The following is a 22,843-nucleotide window of genomic DNA, read 5'->3' on the forward strand; positions in this document are numbered from 1 at the left end:
TTTCTAGGGCACAAGAATTTCATAAAATTCATAAAAGGAACAACCTGTAGCTTATGGTATAGCTACTGTGGTCAAATACTGAAGCGACAAAGCAAACAACTGTACTGCTTTCTAAAAATAAATGTATAACGCATTGCATTTTTATGGCAGTTTTAATTTTAAAATGGGTGTTACAAACAAAACCTGGAGCTTTAAGACACTCCTGTGAGATATTAAACTTTTAGGTGTACAAACTTCAGCCTTACAGACAAACTGAAGCATTGGCAGCATTTGGGAGCAGATCGTGGGAAATCGGTGAGCTGGTGGGGCAGAGGCTTTGCTTTGCACAGCTGTGTAAAGACTTGCCGTAATAGCCATCTGTAGCAGCAGTCTCCGGGCTGGAGGAAACATGAGGAGTGCCTGTTCTCCCTCCCCTAGGAAGGATAATGCTCAGCAGAGCAGGGGAAGAGAGGAGTGAGTGCTGTGGCCCTGTATTCTGTCTCCGCTGGCCTGGAGAGAAGTACACCAAGGGATGATGCTCTTAACGGATGGTGCAAAACGCACCAGTGAGGAAGCCCCCGGGGAGACTGCCCCTGCCCTTGCTACAGTTCCCACGGCGCTGCTTCTGTCACGCCCGGTACGGTGCAGCAGCCGGGGCCGCCAGGCTGCCACGTCCCCGGGGTTCTGCGAGCCCCCGGCAGAGCCGCGGCTGACCCGGCCTTCAGTGCCAGCGCTCCGACCTCACAGTTTGCCTTCCTTGTGCGGTTCGCGACAGCGTATTTTAAACAATTTTGCGTAAACGACAGCAGATGGATGCCTTTTCTGTTGCTCTTTGGTTATCCTTATTTTTTTAAAGAAAAAAACGACAAAACGAACGCTTTAAATACATGAGCGGCGGGGGTCGGGGGGCCGTGTGCGGCAGCTGTGCCGCGGGGACCCTGTGACTCGACACGTCTCAGCCGTGACATTATAAGCCACCACGTCCATCTCCCCCCTCGTCCCTCCCGCTGGGCTGCGGCTGAAGGCGAGCGATCCGCCGCGGCGGGGGACCCTACCACCGAGGAGGCCATTTTGCTGCCGTTGAGAGAGAGAGAGGGGGCGGCGGGTGCGGCCGGGCAGGACCCGGCCCCGGCCCCCCGCGGCAGGTAAGCGCGGCAGCACCTGGCGGGGGGGGAGACACGGGACACACGAGCTGCCCGCCGGGGTCGCGCCTGCCCCCGGGCGGCAGCCGGTCTGGCGGAGCGATGAGGCTCGGCGGGGCCCGGCGAGCCCGCCCGGCAAGCCCTGCAGCTCGCCGGGGAGCCGCGGCCCCTCGCCCCGCGGCGGGTCGGGAGGGCCGGGCGGGGCGCGGCCGGCAGGGGGCGCTGTCCCACCGGGCCCGCCGCGCCGAACGGAGCGTTCCGAAAGGGTTAACGAGCGGGCGGCGGAGCCTGGCTGCCCCTGCCGCCAGACCGGGGTAAAAATTAAAAGGGGAGGAGGAGGTGGGGGGGAAATTTAAAAATAAACGCAGACAGGTAGCCGGGGCCGCGGAGCCCTCTCGCCTCTCCTTTCTCCCGCCGCCCGCCCGGCCGGGGGGACGGCGCGGGACGCGGAGGCCGGGGCGCAGCGGCGGGACGACAATGCAGCAGGCGGAGAAAGCAGGAGGGGCAGCGCACGGCAACATGGAGGGAGGCGCGGAGCGGGCCAGCCCCTGATGCGGCTCTTTCTCCTCCTCCTCCTCCTCCGGGCAGCGGCTCCGGCGGCGATTCCCTCCCTGGCGGCGGCTGGCGGCGGCGGGTGGAAATGAGCAGGTCGGCGGCGCTTCTCCTCTGCTTGCTGGGCTGCAACGTGTGGAAGGCGGTGACCAAAACCTTAGGGGCGCCCGAGGCGGCTCAAGGTCGGTGCGGGAAGGGCGGCGGGACCGGTCCGCTTTGTGCGGCGGCCCCCGGGGTGGCGGGGGGCTGCATTGTGCGGGCGGCAGCAAACTTGGGGGCAGGCCGTGCTGTGGATGGGGGGGCGGCGATGCGTGACCCCTCCCGCCTCCCACCGGCCGCGGGTCGCAGCGGGGGCGCCGCCCGCTGCGGACCCTCACCCAGGCCCGGGGTGGTGCGGGAAGCCCCGCGGCGGAGGCAAGCCCGGGGCTGGGGAGCTTTTGTTAACGGAAGGGGCAGGGGCTGCCGCTGGCCTCATTGTGCTGCCCCCTCCCTCCGCGACGCCGGAGCTGTTGCATCGCGTCCTTCTCCCCTGGTTCCCCCCCGCCGTGCTCGCTGCAGGGCCCGACGCGGCGGTGAGAGGCGGGCTGAGGGGCACCGGCGGCTGCAGGCTCTGACCCCGGCCGTGTGGGGCCGTTGGGCTGCAGGTTCGCCCCCCGGGCTGGCAGCACGGCTCGGCCCGCCGCCCCGGGACGTTTCCGGGCCTCGGCCGGGCCTTTTGTTCGGCGCGGTGGGCTGCCCGCCGGCCGGGCGGGGGCCTGTCACGGCGCCGGGCGGCCGCTGCGCCCCTCGGCAGCCGGGGAGAGATACTTCCCCGGCGGCAGGGCCGTCCTCCCCCTCTGTCCTCGCTCAGGCGGGAGCAGAAGCCGCAGCGGGGCAGCGGCTCCCCCGACACCTGGGCCGGGCCGCGGTCCTGCCGCGGGCTGCTCTGCCCTCATCCTTACAGGTGCCGGGGTGAGGTGTCCCCTCGGCAGGGAGGTGCACCTGCCCTCCAGCCTTCACCCCGTGTGGGAACATGGCAGGGAGAGACGCTCCCCTGTGCCCTGCTCGGCCGTACTTTCGGTGTGGAGGGCAGCCCCTTGTCTGTTGGCCTCCTCTGGCCGGGCTCCGGCAGGGACCTTGTGGCAGCGTGACGCCTGCCTGGGCCACAGCCACGTAGGGAAGCAGAAAACTTGTCTACCTTAGGCTGTGAAACGTGCTAAGAGGAGACGTACCCTCCCCCGTGGTCAGTGTAAGCCTCGTGGCTTGTGTTGTCAAATGGCTAAATGTGTCATCTGGGATGAGACTGTGGCGGTGGGTTGGCAGCATCCTTCCTGCTGCAGCGAGATGGAAGCACACCACACGAAAAACACGCTATGTCCTGTTTCCTCTAAGCTTTCCTGTCTTGCACGTTGGGAAGAATCAGTAAGTGATGCTTGCCCCAGAAGGAAAACGTTAAAAGTAACCATTTTTGGTTGTTATTTGCATCATATGAAGTAAGATATAGGTGGGCCTGTGCTCTCGTACAGAGTATTCAAAAGGTATTGATATCTTGCAGCAAAATCTACCACACTTAGGCAATCTGACAGATAATGTCAGATTCTGCCTTTTTTAAATGACAGAACTATAGCAGTTGGAATAAGTAGTAGTAAACTATAACTCAAGGGCCAATAAACTTGGGACAATGCTGAGTTTATTGATAAGCATGCCAGAAAAACAGAACTGTATTCATCCCTTGAAGCTAGCACTTCAGATACCAAGGTATCAAAATCTATCATAATTTCCGTATCACTTGGAAAATCTTTTGTACATGTGATCAGAATGGTGAGGTATTGGCAGAATTAGTGCCTTTCAACTGCCCCGTCGAGCTTATCTTCTATTGTCAAGCTCAATTCTTAGTATCTGGAAAGACTCGTTTCTATAGCTGCTACATCCATATCAGGCCTGATAGCTGATTATTTAAGTAATAGCAGCTATGTCAGTGAGTAGAGAATATTTCTGTCTAAATAGAAGGGTCTAATTTCATCTTCCATGTAAGAACATCTGAGTTTTCATAGATAGCATTGTTTTCAAAATCTAATTAGGAGCCCAATCTTTGCTCTTCGGACATGTACGTCAGTAAGTGGATATGTAGAGCTAATCTCATATTGAAATGTATTCTGCTCACCAGTTACCTGCTACTTGCCATGAATCTTTTTTTGAAAGTTTATGCAATGCCAGCTTGTGGCCTTGAGTAAGCTCCTCATCATCAGGTGTGAACATCTTCTAGGGAAAGAGTTTTAGTACCAGGCACATTCCTTGTTTGTATACTGAGCACCATAAGTGCTAAATGTTTATAAAACCTAAACCCTCCTGCCCTTTTAGCACTGTGGTGATAGTTGTAGCTACAGGCAAAGGGCCATTGCCGAAGTTTGGGGTTGTTTGCAGATGACTGGCTTCCCGTTAAGACTGGGAAGAGACTAGTGAAAAACCAAGGAATTGGAATAAAGGTGGAGGTGAGAAAGCCAGAGGATGCCATCAGGGAGTAATTGCTTCAGCTTCAATATTCTTGGACAGGTTAGAAGAGACTGGATTGGAGAATCCTCCTCACGGTGGGACAGATTAGACAAGATTCAGTTAAGATATTCCGTGCCTGTGTTAACAGACCAAATAGATAGGTCTTGGATTTCGAGCTATTTGAAGGTGTGATTTGTGGTCAGTATTCTGGTTAAGGAAGAGATGAGGAGCGATGCTTTGCATCGAGTGTTTCTCCCTTTCACTGCTCGCAGCTCTGTGTTCAGACGGTCCCAGCTTCAAATTGTGCCAGACTGATTACATAATTCGTGAATATGGAAAGTACTGGTAATTAAGCTCTGCATTTAGCACCCTGTTTAGAAAATTGGATTACTTTGGCATGCTGTTACCTTATTTCATTCATTATGCAGATCTGTTGTGGCCTCTGAAAGTCACAGAGGTACCCTGTAAGTTTCAGTAACTTATTTTCTTTAATATGGTAAAACTGACACAGTTGAGTTGTTAATGTTTGTCAATGTTGATGCTTAGAGCCCCAGCAGTGAGGTTGTTAGAAGTCCATGAAGGTACATCTTAGGATTGGTAAGGCTTTACCTATTTAAGTTATCTCAAATACTTAAAACCTGACAAGTGTTTCAGATGAGGACTGAATTATAGTTGTGGGGCTTTTTGGTTTCACTTCGTGTTTTTTTTTTTTTTATTTGTTCTATCAGGTATTCCAGAACTTAAATTGGTTTTAATGCTGAAATGAGAGTGTAGAAATTTAGCTTTAAAAAAAAAACAAAAACAAAAACACAAGCAACAACAAAAAAATCCACCCAAACCAATCCTTAAGCTGCATTACTTTTGGGAATTGGTGACTTGTCTGATGGGTACAGACAAAATACACAGTGAGTTCCTTTCATAGAATCATAGAATGGTTAGGGCTGGAAGGGACCTTCAAAGGTCATCTAGTCCAACCCCCCTGCAAGGAACAGGGATATTTCCAACTAGATCAGGTTGCTCAGAGCCTCGTCCAACCTGGACTTGAACATCTCCAGGGATGGAGCATCCACCACCTCTCTGGGCAACCTGTTCCAGTGTTCTACAACTCTCATGGTAAAAAATTTTTTCCTAATATCCAACCTGAATCTACCTCCCTCTATTTTAAAACCATTACCCCTTGTCCTATCACAACTGGCCCTCCTGAATAGCCTCTCCCCATCTTTCCTGTAGGCCCCCTTGAGGTACTGGAAGACCGCTATAAGGTCACCCCGGAGCCTCCTCTTCTCCAGGCTGAAGAGCCCCAACTCTTTCAGCCTGTCCTCATAGGAAAGGTGCTCCAGCCCTCTTATCATCTTCGTGGCCCTCCTCTGGACCCTCTCTAACTGGTCCATGTCCTTCTTATGTTGGGGGCTCCAGAACTGGACGCAGTACTCCAGGTGAGGTCTCATACTCCAGGTGAGGTCTCAATGAGGTCTCTTTCATACAAACAGATCCCTTTTAAACTTGGGGAGCCTTGACAAATGGGAATTTAAGAGTTACATGAAGAGGTAACACTAACCCAAGGAGAATGTAAGCAAAATTAGTGTAATTTGGGAGTTAAATTTCTTTGTCACCTGTAAACTTTGCTTCGTGATTGAAGATTATGATTATTCATTAGCAGATGCTAGGGAGGCTCTTTTAAGAGAAATCCTAGATATTGTGTTGTAGTGCAGAACTCCTGTGTGACTTTCATCTACTGCAGCGGGTATTGGTTTTAATGCATGTCATCATTGGTCTTCGTATTCATTAGTTGTTCAAAACTAAGAAGTTATGAATAATAAAATAACATTTGAGTAATACTTAACACCTAGTTCAAGGACTAGCCTACTGGTAGATTAAAACAATCAGGATATCCAACCTTCATAATTCCGGGATTAGATCAGACAGATACTTTTTTTTCTTTAGCATGATGGTGAATAAAAGTTCAGCTGTTGTTGCTTAGTCAGAATCTACAGTATCTTCTCCTGTGTGCATGGAGGACAGGAGGCTTGATGCTCGAATGCTGCTCTTTGGAATTGCCTGCCTGCCTGCGAACAGCCGTTACATTACTTGCCATTGTGCAAGCTAATTTCACAACCATTTCAGCTGGACATTTTGTAAAGGCTTCTTTTCTGGACAGCACAGTAACCGCTGTGAGGAGACCCTCAAGTTCTTGGCTTTTTTTAAAGCCAGTTATCCCAAGCTTGCATTTCTAGCCATGATGGTAAAGTTTAGATGATGCAGAAATAAAGTAATTCGCTCTTTCATCTTGCACTGCCATGCTGTCTCTTTTCAATCAGTTGCAAATTACTAATGTCCTTCAAATGCAAACATTTATTTAATTGAAACCGCAAATGGACTCATAAGAGTAGAAGCGAAATTGCTCTAAAACAGTACAAAAGATATTGTTTTATTTTGGTGGAGGACCAAATTGTTTACTTAATTCTAGATAGTATTGTAAAATCTTAACGAGGATGAGGTGTTCGTTGGTTTTATTGGTTATCAGATCCAGGTAAGCACTAGATTTTTTTTTTTTTTCTTTTCTCATGTTTACCTTGAACTACTAATGTCTGCAAATGCCTAGTAACCGATTTCTCCCTGTCAGCAGCAGGGCCAAATGAACAAGTTACCTAGGTGAGCTGAGGGTTTAGAACTGCAGTCTTTTTCTGCTAGGCACTTTATTTGCCCTTTTGACTTGTAATACCTTGCAGTAAGTGATTCAACTTACCCTAAATAATGTGTGTAAGCACTTGTCAAGTGAGAGCAAATTCACTTGCTGGTTTTCCTTGGTGGTCGTTTGCCTACTTGTGTCTTGAGACGGTGTTAATTGCCATGTGTTACCTAACACAAAGGTTAAAACAACCTTCTCCCTCCTCCTTTTCTTTTGACTTTTTTTTTCTTTAAACCTCATACTGACACCTCTTACTGCTCGGGACTAGAACCTGGTTCATGACATTTTTAGGGATGGCTGCTTTCTGTGCCAACTTCTGGCCAAGTGAATGGTTTCAAATGGCAGTCCTCTCTCTACAGGAGATGTTTCTGGTAGCAATGAAATGCAGTTTTACTGTATGCTTGTTAATTTAACAGAAGTCTGAGTGTATGTATTTGTGTGCTGGGGAGGCAGGAGGATTGTGCTTTTAGATTTGTTGGAAAACTGAAGAAATCTCCAATGGTTTTGGTGCATGGAGAAGCAGAAATGTCACTCTGCCTCTTGTTAATACAAACTTCAAATTGATTTTTTTTTTTTCACTCTTGTCTCCTGTAGACAATGACTAGCCGCAGTCTCGGTGCGTGAGGAAAACTGAGAGGAAAATGCATGGCAAGGAAACTCGATGCGTAGGTCGCGTCAGTATAGATATGCATAGTACCTGCCAGCTTGGTGGTTCAGCTTTAATGGCATTTCTTAACAACCCTGCTTGAAATTTGGCTGTTGGATGGCACTATGGTTGGGAACGATGCTTCTTTTCCACGTATCTCAAGTTACTCTGGTACATTTGATCAATATAATTGTTGTATACCTTGAGTTTATAATTTAGGGAGATAGTTATTTTTCAGTCAGCCAAAGGCAAACTAAATAATCTCTCCAAAATACCTGCAGCATGAAATCAAAGTATGCACTTTCAGTATTTCTGTTACCGTGTATGCTGATTACCTTGTGCAAGATGCGTTTTTTTGTAGGATTGATTTTTCCCTTGCTCCAGTATGTATCAGTCCTGCCTTTAGATATGAAGAAAGGCAACTTCTGAGAGAACTGCGCTGTCGGTATTGTGCCTCTCCCACCAGTCTCAGTGGCTTTGATGTTTCCCTGTCAGAGAGCACAAATATGGGAAGCAAGGAGCCTGTGTAAAGGGTTGTATTTACTAGAACAAATGAGTTTCATAATGCTAAATATAATACACGCCAATAATATATGCTAAAATATTTTGGTTTGAGAAATACCAAAGAGAACTGAGTGCTGCTTTTTTTTTTTCCTTCAGAAATTCCAGAAACGTTTTCCTGTAAGCTGGTTTACATTAAGTTTTCCGTTAATGTAATATCTGGCTTGTTGTGCATCAGTAATAAGCATTATACACATGCTTTTTACAAACACCATCTTTAGTTTTATTGGAAACTGGAAAGATACATATATGTCTGTTAATACAGAGCCATAAGAATGTGAACATACTGTAATTTCTTGTTGCTTTTAATAAAGGCATTGAATCTTTCACTTTAAAATATTTAGACAAGATCATATTTGACATAATGGCAAGTCTGAGCCCTTGGAAGTAGCATGTAAGTATATCTCAATGTAGAGCTACATTTTCATTTCATGTATAATGCCAATATTCTGGCTCAGATATACCCATGTCACCTTTTTGCTACCTTGAACAGCAACAGATCTTGAGACAATCTGAGAGAAAAATTCATTATGTACAGTATAGTTTGTAAATTTGGCTCCCTCACTAGCTACTTGGGGGATTGGTTATATTTAAACAGAACTGCTGTGGGTATAAAGTATGTTTTGAATAGAAGCGGTCTCTGTGCAGTCAGGGCACAAAAGTCCCTGGAAATCCAACACTGAAGCTATATTTTAATTGTTCCTACACTTAGCTTTTGCATTTCTGTGAGCTGTGACTGCCAGTGCCATGCTGTGGATGCATACTAGGGAGAGAAGTCCTGTCTTTTATCCATTATCTGTACACCTCACATACCAGGAGGTGAAGCCTCCCTGTCACTGTGAGTAGGAACCTGCACCCTGGAAAACTCTGCTGTGCTGCTGTAATGGTTGTTTTTCAGATGGGGAGGCAAGAGCACAGAAGAGTAGAGCGGGCCCCCCACATAAGCCCTGCTGGACTTGCGGTGACTCTTGAGGGGCCACCCTCAACCTCTCTGCCCTGTGGGAAGCAGGCTTTGAGAATACACAGCAGCAATTGCAGTTAGCAGGGAGGAAATGGGGCATGGAGGGAAGTGAAAGGGAAGGAAGTAGCAGCATCCTTTTGGCTTGAGGGCAACAAAAGAGCTGAATCCAATAAGGTGCAAAATGCTTCCAGTTTTCTTACAGTTCTAGCTGCAAAAGTGCTGAGAACTACTGGACTGTGTAGGTGTGAGTAATACAATAGCAATATTTAACAGTAAAGGAAAGCTTACCTTGACAGTAAATGCTGAGATAAATAAGAGGTAGAGGCATAAGGTACTCCTGCTTTGTTAACTTCTACACAAGGAAGAAAGGCTTTAACAGAGGTGATGACAGTGTTGGGAGCTCCCTCTTGTTTCATCCCACCTTTGTGATTTCCGTTACTGAGAAAAAGGTGGGTTTTATCCTTTATAAGCCAGGACATATACTGATACAGCAACAAACATTTCTCAGATGTTGTTGTCAGGCTTGCTTGATAGTAAAGCAACAACAAATTAAGATAAAAGCTGTATTTGGACCGCTGTTGGGAGGAAATTAAGGTATCAGCAGTTTTGTCCAGCCCTCTTGCTCTCCACCATAATGTGAACAGTTGTGCAAAGTGAAAGGTTAAGATCCAAACATCTCGTCTCTCAGTCTGTACTTCCTATGTGAATGTAAGACTTCTCATGCAAGGGGGTGTGCAATTCTCATCCAGGGTAGGAGGCATCTCACCTGACTTGGGTGTCTGCAGTCTGCAAGTGTCGACATGTCAGCTAGTCATCCACGGTCCTTTTACAGACATGAAGATCTAATCTTTTCAGCTAATGGAACTGAGTGTCATTGCTGTCACCTCGAGTAAGCATGTTTGGTCAGATGAATTGTGCTGTGTGGATCTCCACTGGCTAGCATGGCAGCCTAGACAGAGCTGTTTGTACTGCCATTTAGTCAGATGAATCTTCCCTCAGACGCTGTAACTGGAAGTTTCATAAGCACAGTGTTGCCCTCTGGCTCAGCCTTAGAGCTACTGAATATATACCACATAATAAGCTATGTGAAGGAACACATACTCTTGGATTATCTGGCTGGATTATCTTGAGTTTCTCAAGACTCAAATAACAGTTATTGTCTATTTACATTTCTAAACCATTTGTCTTTGTAGCGTTATGCTTACAAGTCTAAGTGTTTCACTCCCAAGAGTAAATAAACAAGAAGAAAGGTTTAGAAGCAGGTAAGGAGGCTGGCAGAGTTGCTTGGGCTTGTCTACGTGTTTTTTTTCCCCATGTTTTTAATTAGCTTTGTATTCCCAAGAGTTGATTTATTCTGGATTTAGCTGCTTTGTTACTCTCACCTTTGTCTGTTTTCTCTTACTGGCAATTATGTAGCAGTGTGGTAAACCAGATCAAGGAAGTTATCCAACTGAAAGCTCCTGTATGCACCAGTTCAGTCTTCACCTGGCTCATTTCCCCAGTTGCATTCATCAGGAATTAGACGAATGCTCTTGCCGGTGCGGAGCAAAGGGCCGAGAGGAGCTGATAAGGGAAAACAAGGACTTCATGGCAGCAGCGCCAGTTGATGCAGAATTAAATTGTTTGTACAGCTACAACATAAGATGTAGGGCACAACATTTAGCAAGTTAACTCTTTTAAAAGTTACTGCTTAAAGGAGATGGCTATTGTCTGAAAATGTGATACCACCCCATTGCTCAAAGAAAAAGCGTAAAGAATTTCTTGAAACCTAATTTGCCTACAGTAGATGGAAAAACTACATTAGAGCAGTGAATACTGGCAGACCTGGACCTAGGTACTGATTTGAGATTCTTTCAGCTGTGGCCGTCTCTGTCTCTACCAGGACAGGTTTTTGTCCCTGCCTCAGATACTCCAGTTTGTACCCTGCATGGTAGTTTAAACAGCTTCATCCACAGCTTCAGCTCAAGTGAGCTGTGAGGTGTAGTGCTCCGGAGTGTTTCTCCCAGTTGAAGAGTAACAGATGGGTTAGTACCCGAGTCATCTTTTCTCTGATCTCCGGATGTCCCAGATGACTGGAGAGGAAATGATGCATTTTGGCCCATTTAAATGCCGAAGAAAAGTGGAGGGCAGTACTGGGCGCTCAGCATGGCATTCTGGTGGAGTAACTTTTGTCAGCTAGCCGTGAATGTACTATTTGGTGTAATTAGCACATGACGCCCAATAGTGCCTGATCACTCCTCTCTGAACTGTCTGTCAGCCAGAGCAATTCCCACTTTCCTCCAGATAATTGCCTTGCTTTCCTTAGTTACTGCACTTCTGCATTGATGTCTCCTAGATTAGAGTGTCTGCGGAGAGATAAGAAGTTTTCACTCCTTATCCTACCCTTACTCCTTCTGTCCCTGTGTTGGCCGTCTCGTATCTTGAAAGGCTTGGAGTGCTTTTGCTGCAGACCGGCAGGAAAGCCTGCTAGGGAGGGTTCATGGGTGTTTCTTGTTTCTGTTCGAGTTGGGCAAGCATTGCTAGGGAAATAAATGGGTCCAGGAGCTCTGGAGACATGACTGATCGTCTGCAGGAGGTGAGGCAGATGAGGGTGGGAACACATCGCTGGGCAGCGGGGTGATGGACTTGTCCAGGCACGACATTGTGTTTGCAGAATGGGTGGCATCAGCTCAAGATGGGAGCAACAGTTGGTCTCTCTGCTTCCCTCTGAATTGTGCTCCTGGCAAGTTCTGAAACCTGCTGAGTAGCATGCTGACCTGGACAAATATTACGGTAGTTTGAAAAGCTACTTGTGGTAATAATGTTGACAGACACAGCGAAGCACAGCACTATACTTGCTTTTTTAGCTTTACGGCTAGTACCCAGAGTATTCTTGCAACTCAGCTTATTTCAGCGTGTGGTGCTGCAGTTGAGGTCCTGGCAAATAACTTAAGTTTGAGCCAGTCTCTAGGTTCATGATGTATGATTTACGGGAGCCAGGAACACAGATGTTTGAAATGAGAGCAGTATTTTCATTGTTTTGCAGGGCGCCTTTGTGGGAGGACTGTTACTTTTTTCCCTACTATTAAAACTTTGAAATGAAGAAGCTTGTTTTCTTCAAAAGTTCAAAATTTCCTTTGTTCTTACAGGATAGTAATTTCATTCTTTAGTATACTGCTGGTTAACACTTTTTAGAGGGAACTATGGCATTAGACTTATTAGATGTAAATATTGTTGTTAGCAGTCTAAGTGAAAATTAAAAATACACTTGCTTCAAGCAGCCTAAACCAGTAGGAGCAAGAGCTTCCAATGGGATAAATTTCAAGTTTACTTATTGCTGCAAGCTGTTGAGTTATAATTGCAGCAGGCTTTGGAATATTAAACAAGTACTTTAAAAATCAGTTGTTGAAGGAAGAGAACCCGATGTACTAAAATTCATGTTGAAAACTATTACGTTTTTCCAGACATTTGATTAGATAAGGACTTCCTTCTTTAGATCAGATAGGAATAGCTATCTGCTCTGTGAAGCTTCACTTCAGCGAAAACTACTTGGCACTCTTTAGCTATGTTCAAAATCTTGCTGGAGTTCTTGTTTTAATTTGTAATTTTACCTGTGAGTATGTAGTTAATCTTTCATTAACGTTCTTTTTTTTTTTTTTTTCCCTTGAAAGCATGATTTGCTATTGTTGCCAAAAGAGCTGAGTAAGCCCTCTCAGCAGACGTTGCCATTAGAAAGGGGGTTGAAGCAGTGTCATGTCATGAGCTAATTTTCTGCACAGAAAAAATCCTTGCATTTTGAGGGGTGGGGGTCTAGGTAATAGAGTAGAATGGGTTTTGTGGTGGTGTCCTAGAAAGGTAATGGTTAGTCCTATGTGCAAGTTAATGCATGCTTTTAAGTGAAAACTCCATACTTTCATAAATTCTTCTGTGGTGAAGAAAAATCAAGAAAAGTATATATAAGCTTTCAAGATCTAACTCTTATAAATAAATGATAGCCCTACAGATTCCTTCAGAGCAGTAGAGAATCTTTGTTTAGCGTGGGTGATTACACACAAACAAACATACTTTTTAATATCTGATGCATTTGGGTATTAAGTCTTGCATTAGTTAGCCACTTAAAATGATCAAGTGTCATCTTCTGCCCATGGCAGGGGGGTTGGAACTAGATGATCTTTAAGGTCCCTTCCAACCCTAACCATTCTATGATTCCCTTACCCCTAGCCTAATGGCATGGTGTAAAATATTAAAGCTCATATTCTTATGGCCAGACTTTCTCAGGTGTTTCTTCAGTCAGGGTATTGTTTAGTCTGCATGCCAAAACTGTGGTGATTTTAGCATTTCCAAGAAGGTGTATATTGAATTGGAGGAAGAGCAACTGCACAGCAATATTTCCTGACCGTGATGCTGACATGGGTCAGAAATTTCATTGCCTCACTGTTACTTCATGCCATTCTGTCTACTGCTATACAGATTAACAGCTAGTAAGGATGTACTCTAAATAGTCTATCATGAAAGAGCTTTGGTACATCTCGAGGCTGGCTATAAACAAATAGTATCTGACAGTATCAGGTTGCAGGGCTGATCACTGCTTACTTTCTGATGTGTCTTTGTGGAGATGGTAAAGTGCCACCTTCATTACTCCAAATCTTGTTAAAATTCAAAAGAGCTTTTAGCAGCCCAAAGGCTTTGAAGGAGATGCATATGTTTGCCAAAAGGAATAGCACTTTCTCTTGCTGAGTTGCATCTCTAAGCTGTTCTTATGGCATCTTGAATGTATAATAAAAAGTTAGTATTAATAAAAGGACATATCCTCCCTGGAGAAGAAGCACTTGTTGCCTACTCTCAGGTCACAGGATGAGGAAGATACTTCTATTGTGCAGAATATAAGGTCAGTAGTCAATAGAAAGTGCCGTGATGAAGATGGCACACTGTCTAGATCAGGGCTGGGAAGTAAACCAAGGCTGCACAAGAGTCAGGTCGTAATTCCCACCATTTTTACTTTAATGATTAGGGAGCTTTTAACAAATTTACCGATACTCAGTCATGGCAGTTTCTTCTTGGACCCTTGCGAAATAATTTTCAGATTTACTCATTCTTTTCTTGCTATTCCGTGCTTTTCTTTGTCATGCTTGCATGAGTATAAAGGGTAAAGCCAGAAAGCTGCCTGGCAGTGGGCAGTGCCGTGGTGCGTCAGCAGTCTGAGCTTGCCTTTCAGCCTCCCGGGAAGGCAGACAGCCCCCACCTGCTACACTGATGTTCAAATTTGAGGATATTTTTTTGTAAGTAGATACACAGCCATTTGTCCCCAAAGCAAGCTTGTTTTCTGAAGAAAAAAAAAAAAAATAAAAAAAAACCCGTAATGAAAATAAGAGGGCGGGGGGGGGGGGGGGGGGGGGGGGGAGGTCAAAAAGAAAAAGCATAAAGATGGTAGGTTAAAGTTCCCATATAGGAAATGAAGTTTGAATGGGTTCCAGCTACAAGTACTAAGAAGCTTCTTCCTTTTCTTCTTGCTCTTTCCCTCACTTTCCCTTCCCTATTGAGTTGAGCTTAGTTTTTAACTTTATTTCAGTCTGTCAGAAGACAACCTACATTTTTCAAAGTAGTCATGTAAACAAATCTGTATTTCAAACATACTCGCAAGCCTGATGTTGCTAGTAACATCAGAATCTCATTTCATGTTCTTAAGCAGCAGGAGGATGAAACACTTCAAATCCAAGGTGCTGTTAAAAAATAATTACTTGTTTGTAGTTACAATGCGGAAAATACCATAAGAAGGAATTATTGCAATTCAAAGAGTGAAGCAATGCAGATAAATGTTGATTTTGGAGAAGTTTGACGATAAATAAAGGAACTTGTAAATAATGCTCTCTGTGCTCCTAGTGTAATATTTGGTTTAGCTTTTTTTAATTTTAAACCCAGACTGATGACCCATGATTTTATGAGGTAGCCATGTATTGCATTCCTTGGACCTCTTTGCCTGAGGGGGAAATAAAAATATTATGTGATTTATACTGTGTTAAACAGAGTAGGGGAGAAGAGAAGAAAAGAACTAATGATATGTCCATTGATCCCTTTCCTTGTCATGCATTATTTAGATACTAGTGTGATTAGTTTTGTGGGTTTTAGGGGTTGGGTTTAGTGGGTTTCTTTTAAGCCTTGTAAAGAGGAGAACAAGTACAAACATAACTAGGTATTACAGTGATGTTAGGTATTATCTTCACACCTTAGTTTATCTCAGTTTATGTTAATTACCAGGTTTCTGAGACAAAAATAGTGGTCAGCATGGTTAGCTTTCCTGAATGACTCTGAAAAACAATGAATTTAGTGTTTACTGGAATCCTCCTGTCTTCTCTTTACTTCTGCTAGAAAACTGGGATGGATACAATTGCGGGTTGGAGACCTCAGCGTTTGTGCACACATGCTTGTCTTGCAAGGCCATATGGTATGAATCAAAGCTTACCTCACAGTAGTAAAACTGTAATGCATTTTCCACCATTTTAAGTTATGTGTTCATGGCATGGTATTCTGTATTTTGAACAACTTACAGTGATTGTCCTTTATAAATGGTCATTATTCTATGAAATTAATGTGTTATCCAGGATACTTGGCTTCAATTTTGTCCTTGGATTGCTGTGGCTCTTTCAGTAATACCAGAAGATACGTCGTCTTTTCTGCTCACTTGCTTTGTTCAAAACAGCTGTGACTTGCAAACATATACAGATGTGTTTGTTCTTTCTTGTTCATGGCCATAGATTTGAAATAAACCCTTGCTGGCAGATAGAAGGCATGTGAATTTCATGTATGAGTGTGTGTACTTCCTTGTTCAAGACTTTTTAACAATCTATTGAGGCCTCTCATTAAGCATCACTGGCTTCTGGTCTTTTTTTTTCCTGCAGTTTTCATGATGTTTGCATACTATTATCAGGAGTTCTTACAAATTTCCAAATTTCTCAGAAAAAGTGGATTTTAATATTAGATTTTTAAATCTTATATCACTTAGGAATTTTTTAAAATCTATACCACTTAGAAATTTTTTCTCTCGTTCTGGTAGCTCAAGGCAATTCATCCTTTAGTCTGTGATAGTGCCTTCAATACTATTAAAAATTATCCTTTCTAAAAACACAAATATGCTTAGCATTAAAATGGAGAGCTGACCTACTTTATATCTTTTTTATCTGTATTAAGTTAAGTAGGGTTCCAGAGGTAGTTAAAATACCCTAAAAACTGACCAGGTGTTGAATCAGATGTATTTACCCATAACCAGTGAATTCCATGTGTTTCTATTTCTTTTTCCCAACTTAGTGCTGCTTTATGCTAGAGCCCATGTGAATCCATACTGATGCTTTGTGACTAAAGGGGGGGGGAGGAGAATCTCATACTTCCAGGGTGATATTACCCCGATACAACGTAAGACACTCAATTAAAGCTACAATACCTTGTAAAAGAGAATGGGAATTTGGTGGATATTTTTAATGTAGGTAAAAGTGACAGAATAATGTCTTATTCTGCAAGTTGCGTTAGTGAAAATCGATACTAGTAGGTTCTTCTCTTTGATACTGATTTGGTCTTGGTTTCTAACTACTCTTGTACTCTCAATGTATCTGTTTGTAACTGATATGCTGTTATGTATCAGAAATATAAACGATCAAACAAAATCATACATATTTAAGTAACGTAACGTGTCTTCTACATTGGTCTTTTTGTACAGTTTGTAAACACTCTGATCCATCTCTTCTGAATATGTCTGGTGGCTGAATCCTCTGCCACACTTTTAATTTTTGACAGGAGGACTTCTGTTGCCAGCAGCTGTGGTGTAGAAATTGGCCTTGGTGGAGTGGCCAGTGACTTCCTCATGCAGTCATGACAACCTTGACTTTCAGAGTCATGTGTCCTCCTCAGCGTGCTTCCATGGTTCCCTTAGAGCAAGGAGCACACTCAGGCCAGAGTACTAAGGAGATGAATAGTTCATCAGAGAGTTGTACTAAGACTTACTCACTTGTTTCCCGATTTCTGGAGGCTGTCCATCCTCATGGTGATTCTGGAGACATTTTATGTTTTGTCAGATTCACTTGAACTTGCCTCTGACCGGTGTTTCCAACTGTGCATTATAAAAGTTGTGTTACCTGGGTGCTTGCTCATGAGTTAGCTGTCGCGGACAACTTGGCAATGTTTCAACCTCCTCTTCCAGTTGCTTGAAATACAGCTGCATTTCAGCCCCTGGAATGCTCTCATCCATGTGTCTTGTTCTTCTCCTGGATTCTTAATCCCTAATAGAAATGATTGAGAAGGATTTGATTGCTTGGTGGTTCCTGGAGAGAGCTGCTGGATGTGTAGGTGGAATAAGGCATTTCGCTGGCCTTTAATAGCACACAGGGCTGTGCGTAGAAGGGGCTGTAGCTAGAACAGTGTGTTTCTGTGTGTGTTTTTCCTACTTGAGGGAAGCTTGGTTAGCTTGACAGCCATGGCAGTATCTCATGGCTACTAACTGTTGTGCTTTTGGCCAGTGCTTTCTATTACTTTTGACACATTGCAGCCAGACTTAGAAAGGTCTGTTGTGTTGGCTTTCTGCTAACTGAGGATCCTAAACTTTGGCTTCTTCGGTGTAGGCTGGTGTGGCAGACCATACAGCAGTGAGCAGGCTGTGCTCCTCTTCTTTATGCTCGTCCCAGCCCCACTGCTGCTTCTTTTGGAGTAACTCTGCATCCAGATAGTATGGATCTGTGCAATAAAGGATGATACTCACAAGCATTTTGTGAACTCGTTGGGGGAAATGAAAAAGCAAAATCATCTTATTGGCTTCTGTTCAGAAGAGCAGTGGCTGCTGTGCAGTTGTTTTTGCCTTGCTGTGTGAGCTTGGAACAAATGTCTCATTGTTTTGCTCTGGGTACTCGCAGGAGGCAGATGCTGGGCTTGCACTGCGTACCACCGCTGTAACATGTCTGTAAATAGCAGTAGTGCGTGAGGGCCTCGGCTCGTATGTGGGGTCCTGCTGGGCTGTAACCTGTCAAGTTATTGCATTTTTTTTCTTTTTCCATTGCCAGAAAGCTAAATAGCAGAAGTTGTTTTGTGGCTCCTTCTGAATCTAATAGTCTGTGCGGTGGGGAAAGGTGAATAAGGCAGAAACAGAGGATAAAAGTTCATATGGAAATGCAAGTAGTTGAAAGAGGTAAACAAAATAGAAGAGCATACATGAAAGGTACCCATCTGTGTTGTACTGGCTTTGGCTGCTTGTTCTAAACTGGTAAGAATGTGTCCACCCCTATTTGCCAAAGGCTCAGGACTGCTTCAGAGCTATTATCCTGCAATACTGAGTAGCAGCGGGAGGGTAGTTTACTGTTCATTAGCTCTTGCTGACAGCTTGTGGTTGATGGAAGTGGATACTTTTAGAGGAAGTAAATTTAGTGCAAGGTTATGAAATGATGGGGTAGCAGTTTATCCATCTTTACATGTTAGCTTCTCTATCCGCATTGGGTTTCTCTGCTTCAAGGGGGTTTTTGTTACCTAGGTATAGGGGCTTGATGTAGTGATACTTGATGTTTTGTTTGATGGAACAGCCTTTCTCCAAAGGTGCAGAAAAGAGGACCTTATGGGAAAAAGGGCATTTGTTTGAAGAATTGTAAATATAAGCATTTCTTACTCAATTGTGCAAAACTCCTGTCCTAGGTATTCTCTTCGAAGACAGTCTGATTGTTATGTGGCACTTGCCCATCAGGTCTTGCTGACCTCACCTCTGATCTGATTTCACTGTGGCTGGGTTTTAGTGCTGTACATTGGTCTTTACTTTCTGAGCACCTTTAACAAGAAACTGATGTGTTGTGTGCTTGAATACTGCCTCAACCTTCTCCTTTTTAATGAGTACTCAAGGTTCTATGTTGTCCCTTTCATTGTAGAGCGCCATTTCACTCTGTCCTTGTCCCTCCTCTCTGCATATTTTCTCCCTCTAAGAAATCATACTGCTCTCTTCAGCCTTACCCATCACTTCTATGTAGGTCATGTCCTACTCTACACACTGTTTTAATTTTGATTTCTCTGTCTGTTTGGTCTCAGTCACCTCCTGTCTACACCATAATTTATTACAGGTGACAGATTTGGAGGAGGAGGTCCTCTGCTGTGTCATATCTCTGACTATTGTACTGATGGCAGATGATCATGCTGTGACATTCCTCTTCTTGGGTTTTTAAAAAAAGTTCCAGGGTGGAGGAACTGACATGCTCTGCAAATTATAAAACCCAAAGGAGTTCAATGTAACAGCTGCCAAACAGTTTTAACTCTTTACTTTCCGTCTTCATTTATATTATGAGTGGGGAATAAAGTTAATATTTATGAAAAAAATTTTTGGACTGCATTGTGAACTGATGAGAATCAGATGCTAACTTTTTATTGTGTGATTCTTTCAAGAGTTAAAACATGATAGCAAGGGTGTTAATCTAGCAAATGTCTTCTGTTCATGTTTTAAACCCAGCATGAACAGACGTGGATGTTTTTAATAAAAAGACAGATATTTAATTCCAAGAAATATACAGGTCTTATGCCAGAACAAATGCATTTTGTGATTTCTGGTTAATTTTTTATTATTATTATTTTAGAATTATTTCCTCGGGGGCCATTTGTAGTCTTTGGAGCACTTCACAACTTTTGCTAAGAGTCTCAAGATTTTGTGTATTACATAAACTTCAGATTTCCTTGCTAGTAATCTGAGTTTATTTGACTTTCTGAAAGCTATTATAGGCACCAGCATTAGCCTGTACTTGATTTTTGGATTACTGATTTTTTTTTTTTTTTTTTAACTTTTTTCCCTCCACTTCTTTGGTCTAATAGGTCTACCTTGTCTCCTTGTCTGAACCTGGAGCAGGATGGTTGTTAACTGCAGAACATGGAAAGAAAAAAAAAAAGCTGAAAGTAAAGGGAGACTGTCTTATTTCTCCTTTTTGGTATGCAAAATAATTGCCTGTAATTTTCAGAACAAGTAGCTTGGTCTGCATGGTTGCAGTTGGTGCTTGTATGCAGAAGAGAAGTGGGGACTAAAAGAAATTCCTTAGTGTTATATTGTGGATTATACCAAATAGCCCTTCTGCCATCTGATCTGCGGATGTATTACTGCAGAAATTACAGGTGGTGTGCAAGATGTGACCACAGCTCTCTTTGTAGATGAGGTGAGGTAATGAAGTGCAGCAATATGATAACTTCTGTGTTTGACCTAAGTATGTTTGGAACGCAATTTTGAATATGAATCATAAACCTGATGAAAATGTAGGAGTGTGGGACTGGAACAGTCTGTATTGTCATCTCTATAGCAGGTGCCATGTGAACTCTTCTTGAATCTGATTTATCTTAAAATTGAGTTCTGCTTGATTCCATCATTTGTGGATCAGAGGATGTTTCCAAGCATTTTATTGTTATTAGTAATATTATTAGTAATCTTGCACTATCCAATGCAAATTCTTCAATACTTTTGAAATCTGCAACAGCAACTAAAGTAGTTTAATTATAGCTCGTAAATGACCCAACAGCTTGATTCATCTGGTTGAGTTGAGTGAAAGCAGCAGTTGTACAAATGCCCTCATGTTGGTGTGGGGTTTTTTTGTTAGTTTAAAAAAGTAAATAAAATTAAAAATTTTACTTTTTAATTTTGGGCACGTGAGGTCATTGCCAACAGTAATGCTGAAAACCCTTTGCAGTGCAGAGCCTCAAGTGTTCAGAAAAGTAGGCTATTAATTCCTATCCAGCTGGTATTCAGGAGAACTTAGGTAGCTGAACTGTAGTGTTAAGCTAGTCTGACCCTGAAAATCCCTCGTGCTTTCCTTTTCCAGTTTTATCCAAATGAATGTAGCTTACACGTTGTCCTGTTTCTTAGAATGGTAATATTTTAGACCAGCTTGTTAAATAGAAAATCAGCAGACAAGCTTGCAAGCATGAAGATTTTATGCATGTCTTAGACAAAGTTGACTTTCCAACTTGTCCGTACCTCTATACAGTTGCTCTGACTTGAATTTGGTCAAATTAACATCAAGACAAGTTGAAAAGGAGGAAAAAGAATTATTAACAGCTATCAAATTGGAGAAAGGAAGGCATTGAAATGGTGGGGGGCTAGGATCGCAAAATCACAGAGTGGTTGAGGTTGGCAGGAGCCTCTGAGGTCATCTGGTCCGACACCCTGCTCAAGCACAGCCACTGAGAGCCAATGTCCCAGAATTGTGTCCAGACGGCTTTTGAATATCTCCAAAAATGGAGACTTCACAACCTTCCTGGACAACCCGTGCCAGTGCTCGGTCACCCTCACAGTAAAAAAGTATTTCCTGATGTTTGGAGGGAACCTCCTGTGTTTCAGTTTGTGTCCATTGCCTTTGGTCATGTTGCTAGGCACCACTGAGAAAAGCCTGGCTCTGTCATTTTTACAACAAAGTAGGAAATGAGGAAAAACTGTGACATATGATATTAGCATAATTATGCCATGTTCAAAGCTGTTTTTCCAAGTTGAACTTGGCTGGAAGGTGCTGCCACTGATAAGACCAGAAAGGATGGAAAGGCTTTTGTGTTTGACAATTTATCAAACTCTTACTAATTATTCATTCAGTAGAAGAAATCTCTCTTGGAAATCAAGCCTTGCATGTTTCCTTAAAATTATTAATTAGATATTGGAGCCAAGAAGTTGCCAGTATGCCAGGTTATTTTGAGTGGAGTTGTATTGCTTTCATAGCATTTGTTGTTAAAGTGTGAACAGTAAAGATACAAGGTGGACTGCCAGAAATTCTGGCTGTTTAACAGTTGCCTGTAATCTAAAATGTCTCAAGGACAACATTTTTCACACTGCATCTCTAGCCATAGCTCTGGCCATGTAGGATATTGTGGTAGCACCCTGTTTGTATGGTTTTAGTGCTATAGATGTTGGCATCTATAGCAGATAATCTTCTTTGATAAGCAATTTTATAACGTACTCCTTATACTGTTTCCTTCTCACAAGTAAGATACAATCAGTATCTGAAGCAGAATCAGCTTCAGATGTTGCAGCAGTTAGTGAGAGATTGCTATTCTACAGTTTAGATAATTTCCATTGATTTTCACCAAAAACCTGTCGGCAGCGTTGGTGGGTGGAGTCACTGCCTGGCTGCTTTTGCACGGATACAGATGAGGGGTGCTCAAGTGATGCTCTGCAATCCTTCAGCTGTAGGAGTAGTAATATGCAGATGAGGGATGGTGCTAGGCAGCTTGGATATGAACATCTTCATCTGCTACTGATGTTTGTGGTTACGCTGTTCCATACACCTTCGGTATCCGTGGAGAATAGCTGTTACAACAGTGTTTGATCCCATTCAAAGGGCAATCTTACTCTTTCTGGCTAATCAGAAGTGAATGTTATTCCTGTGCAGGAAAGGTTGCTGTTGCTGGCCTGAGCTCACAGCTTTGCAAAACCACATGAGGCTGTGGTTATTCTCTTGATGTCAGTTTGTGCCACCTGGCACAGCTCCATTACATTCAATTTTTCCTCCTTTCCCAGAAAGGAGGAAACAGGCGCTTCAGGCCCTGAATAGTCATCTAAACATCAATGTGTGGTGACTGGAGATAATAAATTAAGTATTAAACTTTTTCTTGTTTGTATAATGTTTGTTGCTACCTAGCTTTTGAACTACAGATAAACTTGCTCAATTGTGCTTTTTTTTTTCTCACGGCATAATTAATTTAGTTTTCCTCTAGTACAGGTTGCTCACACAAATCGTGTTATATGTAGATTGTATCAGCATTTCAGAGTATATTGTTACATTCTTTTTTGACTTTCAGCTTGCTATGACCTATCGCTGTGTCCCACCCAGTACTTGCAAAACTCTTAGCCGTCTGTCCCTCAAAAAAGAAAAAGAAAAAAAAAC

At 43.6% G+C, this 22,843-nt stretch overlaps 1 protein-coding gene across 1 annotated transcript in view; it reads left to right on the top strand.

The window, feature by feature from the left end:
- The first annotated feature begins 1,761 nt into the window (after window positions 1-1,761).
- FAM171A1 (family with sequence similarity 171 member A1) overlaps window positions 1,762-22,843 on the top strand; it is an 89,124-nt gene continuing 68,042 nt past the window's right edge. Inside the window, exon 1 of the mRNA XM_086614936.1 lies at window positions 1,762-1,855. Within this exon, the coding sequence (XP_086471062.1) occupies window positions 1,762-1,855 (94 nt within the window). The remainder of the gene's footprint in view (window positions 1,856-22,843) is intronic.

This window comes from Tauraco erythrolophus, chromosome 7 (assembly GCF_009769465.1).
Source record: "Tauraco erythrolophus isolate bTauEry1 chromosome 7, bTauEry1.pri, whole genome shotgun sequence".
Lineage (NCBI taxonomy): Eukaryota > Metazoa > Chordata > Aves > Musophagiformes > Musophagidae > Tauraco > Tauraco erythrolophus.